Source organism: Neofelis nebulosa, chromosome 13 (genome assembly GCF_028018385.1).
Source record: "Neofelis nebulosa isolate mNeoNeb1 chromosome 13, mNeoNeb1.pri, whole genome shotgun sequence".
Lineage (NCBI taxonomy): Eukaryota > Metazoa > Chordata > Mammalia > Carnivora > Felidae > Neofelis > Neofelis nebulosa.
The window spans coordinates 82,320,390-82,326,751 of NC_080794.1; the positions used below are offsets into that span (position 1 = coordinate 82,320,390).

At 55.4% G+C, this 6,362-nt stretch overlaps 1 protein-coding gene across 10 annotated transcripts in view; it reads right to left on the minus strand.

Annotated features, from left to right (window-relative positions):
• Nucleotides 1-2,336, minus strand: part of FGFR2 (fibroblast growth factor receptor 2) — a 105,958-nt gene extending 103,622 nt beyond the window's left edge. For all 10 annotated transcript variants that reach the window (XM_058697967.1, XM_058697966.1, XM_058697965.1 and 7 more), the window contains exon 1: nucleotides 2,081-2,336. In XM_058697967.1, the coding sequence (XP_058553950.1) occupies nucleotides 2,081-2,249 (169 nt within the window). In that variant the 5' untranslated portion in view covers nucleotides 2,250-2,336. The remainder of the gene's footprint in view (nucleotides 1-2,080) is intronic.
• Nucleotides 2,337-6,362: the final 4,026 nt, after the last annotated feature.

Below are 6,362 nucleotides of genomic sequence, written 5' to 3' on the forward strand. Positions count from 1 at the left end.
AAACTGAGGTTGAGGGGGTTGAGTGCTTTTCCAAAGCCACTTCTTTGCAGCTCTGCACTTCCCATTTAAACCTGTCACGATCCTGGACGCAAACCTCATGGAAGCTGTGAACCCCGAAAAATGTGGACAATGACATTTGCAAAGTATTGCCTACAACTTGGGGGGGAATTCGCAAACACCTCCCCAGCCCCCAAGTGCATCCACAGATCCCAGGTTAGAAAGACCTGCTCTCATTGTTGGATACAAATTGTTACACAAAGAACCACTGGGGGGAACTTCATCCCTGCCCACTGTGTCTTCCCCTCTCCGCCCCCACCTCTTCCCGCATATTTTAAACTTTCTTTGATAATTAAATATGATAAAAAGAGGTCCTCCAGGACCGTTTACACTTTATATGTTGCGATAAACTCCCAATAAGGCTGCCCTGAAAGTCGAAATGAAAAATGCCAGTTTTTTTCCTAACCGAGGCCGTTCCCGGTAGGAAACCCCCGGCTCAGCTGCGTGGGCAAGCGCTGAGCCACGCACTCCAGGGAAAAATCAGCAATTAGGAAACACATCTATTGTAATTATCAGCACAATCAGAGAACAGGCATGGCTTTCAGAAACCAGGAACCTTTTCTCTCACATTAAGCCCTTTAAAAAGGCATCACCTCTGCAAATCACACGTGTGCTTCTGTCACAGCACGTAGCACAAGGAGGCAGTGCCATCATCACCGGGGCTGGAGCCCATAAGTGTCGCAGACACAAACTCTCACCAGACTCCCCCCTCCCGGAGACGTGGAAACCCCTGTGACGTCACTGCACCTGTTTGCACAAAGCCCCCATGCCTCTGCGTGAGACGGGGCACCGACCGGCCTCACTGTTGCCAATGCCCGACTGCCTCCCAGTAAGGCCCGTTTTAGAAAAACAGTTGCCCTTACTTATCCTCTTATGACCCATGCGTGGGCCTCAGTGGGAGCCCCCTCCCTCGGTGCTCTCATCTCTGGCAGGAACACAGCCCTCCTTCCCGTGTCATCCTGACCGGCTCTCCGTCCCTCTCCAGCCTGCGGTGCGGGGTGCCCTCCCAGAACAGCTGAGCTGACCCCAGACCACTCGGGACCACGACCGCCCCCAAAGCTTAGCAAGCACCAGGTGGGCTCTCAGCAAACAGGTTCATTAAGTGGCGATGAGTGCTGGGATCTGCCGTTTTATTCTCGGATTACCACTGGAAAACTAACTCAGCTCCCAATATTCCCTGCTGATGACAGATTTCAACGCCGCACCAAGTGGAGGCTTGGCTACTGTCGTCTCAGAAGGACCCGGGAAAGAGGTTCCAACCCTGTCCCGCTAAGTAATTCAGCCCCACTGAAGTGTTCACCAACTGGCTTCGTGCCTTTAAAATTAAATTTCCAAGGCTGAAACACAGTGCATGGCCTGTTCGATCTGTAAGTTCTCAGAGATGTGGGAGACGGCCAGGTACCTTCACTTCCAAATCTACCTAAAGCACAATCTGCAGTTTCTGTGACGTACTGCTTAGGTATTATGAACGACAAGGGCCAAAAAAAAGAAAAAACAAAAAAACACTAATATGTCTAGCGTCTCTGGGCTGAACTTCAGAAGCTTCTTTTTCTCCTTAGACAATGAAAATAAAATGTCAGCATTTCAGATGTTGGCAATTTCCCTTCGTGGCTCCTTTTGTCAGAAAACAGCAATTCTTTACATCAGAAGCAAGACTCTCCCTCCGGTGAGAAAGCGCCTGCAGGAAGCTATAGATGGCCTTCACCTCCACGCACCCCCTTCCCGCAGCACCGCCGGGCACCGGAGAAAGGTGAAGTGCAGGCTGGCTCCCTCACCCAGAGCAGGGAAGCGCGCACACCCAGAAACCACCAAACTACCATCCGGCCTGCGGTGTTACACCAAGGAACCTTCTCTGGCAGCCTCCGGCCTGGGGGCAGCAGGGAGCCCACTCCTGGCTCTCAGAGCCTCACTGACAACGCAAGGGCAGCGGATTCTAAAAGAGGCCTTGACCTCAGTGCCACTTCCCCCGGACGAACGCCCCAAACAAACTTGGGTACCCTGAGAGTGAAACGAAGGAACTTACCTTCCGGCTCTAACGTGGCGTCCTCTGCTAAATTGAAGGAGGGCCGGGCCAGGGCCAGGGTTGCCATGGTGACCACGACCAGGCAGAGGAAGCGACCCCAGCTGACCATGGGTGAGGTGGTGCCAGTCCCCCGAGCTCTTGCATATCTGCATGTGGACGTCACTCCCATCTGCACACCTCCTCTGCGCGCATGGACCGCCTGCGACGCTCAGGAGCCAAGGTGCTGCCGCAGCCGCTGCTCGTCCTGCTGCTGCTTCTGCAGAGGAGAGAGATTCGGCGAAGTCAGTGAAATCCTCCCCGATGCCAACTCGCTGAAACCCCAAGCGGGCTAAAACAGCTTCTCAGCTTCCCAAATATATGTGCCAACAGTTCCTTTTCACGATCTGCAAATGCCTTGCGTCCGCACCTCAGAGCCCCAGGTGTTTCCACCAGCCCGGTCCGCGAAGCAGGGTGGGCTGATCTTTAAAAAGCACGCTTTTGAGGAACAGAGGTAGAGGCGGAGCGACGGGACACAGATCAGGGCAGGGTGCGCTCTCTTCTGCTCTCCACCGTCACCCCTGCGGCCCTCAAAAAGCAGAAGCAACGTGACCTTTGTTTGAAGGGCAACTACAAAAGCAAGTTCCCAATGCTCGGGTTGGCATCACCGGCCTTGTTAACTTCTCTTAGGCCAACTGGGCTTCAGACAGCTGGATCGTGGAGGCGTCTGTTTGCAGACTTATTTCTGGGGCTGCAGCTGAGAGGCTGGCTCCACCCTCACTGTTAGTTCTTAGGAAGAAAGGAGACCAGCAAAATAAAAGGGACCCCAGGAAGGCGACCAAAAATCCTCACCAGTTTACACTTGTCAGGATTCATTTCCCAATACAGAAATGTGTTTCAATCTTTCGCCAGGCAGCCACTTACGAAGAATGAACGGAACTGCAACACGTTCAAAGCAGCCGATCCAAGAAAAAGATTCAAAGCCTGAAGAACCCCCTTCCGCTGTGACTACTGGCAGCCCCCAGCCTCGTAAATGTCTTCAACCCATACAGAGCGGGTGAAGGAACAGAGCAGACGCAAACTCGGAGGAATAACGCAGGTGTGTTATGAACGATGATGGTGACGTGTAAATTACTGTCATGGTATGCGATTGGGACAATGACTTTCAATAGGCTAATCTATTGGCTGAAACTTCACAGAAGTTACGGGGCGGGGGGGGGGGGGGGGGGGGTGGTGCTCAACTGCCTGGTCTATTCACCCATTTGACCCAAAGGCAAAGAGAGCTTCCCAAACTTAAATATTCCGAATGACTTTAAATGCGTTCATTATCCTCAATCACTACGTGTAGAACCGAAATGCACAAACTTGAGAAAATCTGAAACAATCACAGATTCCATAAACTCTATAAATGAACCAACCACATGTTAAGGATTGGCGGGGGGGAGACCTTTAACACAAAAATCTCTAAGCCCTGGGCTTTCTGTATGCCAACTTGAGGTTTCAAATTATACCATCAGATTTCAACACGGCGTGAGCCTCTCTCCAAAGCTACATCAGAAAAACTGTTCCTTTTAGCCTTGACTAAGGATTAAAATGGGAAAAGAGACTGCTGCACCATTTCCTGAGAAGGAAAAAAGAAATTCTCTGCTGCAGAGAAAGCACATGTGAAACGGTGTGATTCACACCAAAAGCAAGAAAAGCGTGTGCATGTGCATGCAAGCACACCCTCTATTTTCAGATTGCTTGAAGGATGTTTTTTTCCCCGACTTTTCTTTCCTCTTGAAGTTAAGAGCCTCAAAAGATAACTCCGTATCTATTTCTACACACGTGGGAGGAAAGTACACAAGCATGCCCACTGATTTACCAAGCATTTCCAGAATGCATGGGAATTTTCTGCCTCTGACACAACTCCACAAACAACCTTAAATCCTAGTAGGCTTCCCCCCAGGCTGCTTCCCTGGCCTCCTCACCCACCTGTCCCAGCCCAGGGGGCTTCCTTTGCTCCAGGCAGAGAAAGCCAGTCAGTGACCTCAGCTACATCTCAGACCATTCATTCATACCGGTCAGCTTGCACCAGAAACTTGAATTTTAGCCATTACCGGGTCCAGGCCCCAGGCTGCCCCCTGCTCACATCTCTGGAAGGCGGAGGCCTAAGGCAGCAGGTCTGCACAACTCCTCACCAAAGTGGACAAAAGTGTGAAGGGACCTCCTAGGCAGGATAATTAGGTCCCGAGGCTCGGTGTTGGGAACACAGGCCCAGCATGCCGCTGGCGGCCACAATCCCGGCTTCCTGCCTTCAATACCATAATCCTTCCTGGAGTCTGAGCCTCAGTGAAAGCCCCGGCGTGTTTATTTTTCCCCTTGAAAGGGAACTCTCTTCTCAGCCCGGGCAGGGGAGGCGTTGTCACCCTCCCTGTGATGGACGGCTCTTCGTGGCCACCCGCTCCCCTGGTCCATTTTCACCTCAGCACAAACCTGCCCCCAAACACACGCAAAGTGGCAAGCAAGAGAGCCTGGCTGGCAAGCGGTCCCTACGCCAGGTTTGTTCTGGACTCCTCAACTTACCAGAATATTCCCAACCCCCGCCCCCACGCTCCAAGAGGCAAACCAACACAGTGCCCGCCTTAATTGAGCTCCTAGGTTATCTGTCCTCTGCCGGCTCACCCAAGCCAAGCATTTGGGCGCTTTGTTCCCGGGAGATCTTACATCAGGAAAGTCAACAAGGCCACGTAAGGTTGGGATGCCCAGGTCCCCCCAGGGGGCCGACCTATTTCCCAGCTCAAAGCCTCCCTGCTGCTCCCCTCGTCTTCCCAGCTGAGTAAGGGAGGGAGCTATCAAGGGGTCAGATCTGGGCGGGGGCTGCTCAACATTCTGAAATCTCAAAAAAATACAGGCTGACTCAGGACCGCAATCCACCCCTTGGTGAACGCCTGCAAGCCAGTGAGAACTTGCAGCAGCTTTGGGGAACTCCTAACCACCAGCAGCCCGGCTCATTGTGGCCACTTCTTTCATTTATCCAGAGTTTCTCCCCCTTCTTGGGGCGCTAAAGAGCTCAGAAAAATCTGCATTTTAATTGACATTCCAGGGAGAGGGAGAGGGAGAGGGGCGCCTGATTGCTTTTCTATTCAAACTAAACAGGCTTTTCAGATGAAAATGAGTCGTGGCCAGTGGAAGATTTACAGGGATTTGGGACCCGGGGGACAATGGGGTTTTAAATGTTGATAGCGTTTCACACCAAACACATAATGGGTGCCCCGAGTGTGAAAGCAGGTTTGCTTTTAAGGGTAGGTTTTATTGAATTGGGCCAGAGGAAGGCAGGCCCGGAGGAGGGTTTGGAGGGAGCGGGCTCGGAGGGGAGCGGCGGAGACTCGGCGCCCCCGGCCGGGACCCCCCCGAGGCTGGCCCTGTGGCCGCGAGAGTGGGAGCCAGCGTCTCGCAGGGCCCTCGGCTGACTCCCCGGCGCGGCCCCGGCGCTGAAAGAACGAGCGCGCAAGTTAGAACTCGCTTGCGCTTTCGACATGCCCTAGCTGCTGCCGGCTGAACAGGCGGCGAGCGAGAAAAAAGTCGGTCCAGTTCGCCCCCTAGCCCCAGGCGCGCTGCGCTTCCTCCAGCACCGAGGGCGGCAGCGGGCTACGGGCGCCCGTGCCTGAATCGGGGAACCGGAGCGGCCTCCTCCCCAAAGGTGCCACCCCCCTCCCCCGAGCACAGCCAGCCCGACGGAAAGGTCGCGGGCCCCATTCAACGGCTCCGTCCCGGGAAAGGACGGAGCCCCCCACCCCCGCCCGGCCTGAATGGGACAAGGGCGGGCGCTCCCCGGACCCCGGGATGAGCCACCCCGAAGATGCCCCTCCGAAGCCGGGACCTGCGGGGCCGAGCCACCAGCGAGGCAGCCCCGCCACTCGCCTGCCGGCTCTGGGGTCGGAGGATCGCGCCGGCCGGTGGGACGGCGCCGGCCGCAGTTTGACAGGGGGGGGGGGGGGGGTGTCAGTGCCAGAGGCAGATGTCAGCATCTGGATGGGGGGTAAGGAGTAAACGCAGACCTTCCCGAACGGCCGCCGTCAGCACGCATCCCGCTCCCCCATCACCTATGCAGCCAAAGACAGGGAGCCAAGGACAGGGAGCAGGCTCCACCGTGCCAGTGCCCCCGCGCCCTCCGCTCGGGGGACAGCGCGCCCGGCGTCCCGGGCTCCCGCGGCCCCAGCTTCGCCGGCGGGCGAGGCTCCCCGAGGCACCCGACACGGCGATTACCTTGAATGGCAACGCTGCCCGGCGGCCGGTCTGTCCCCGCGCCCGGCGTGGGTTGGGA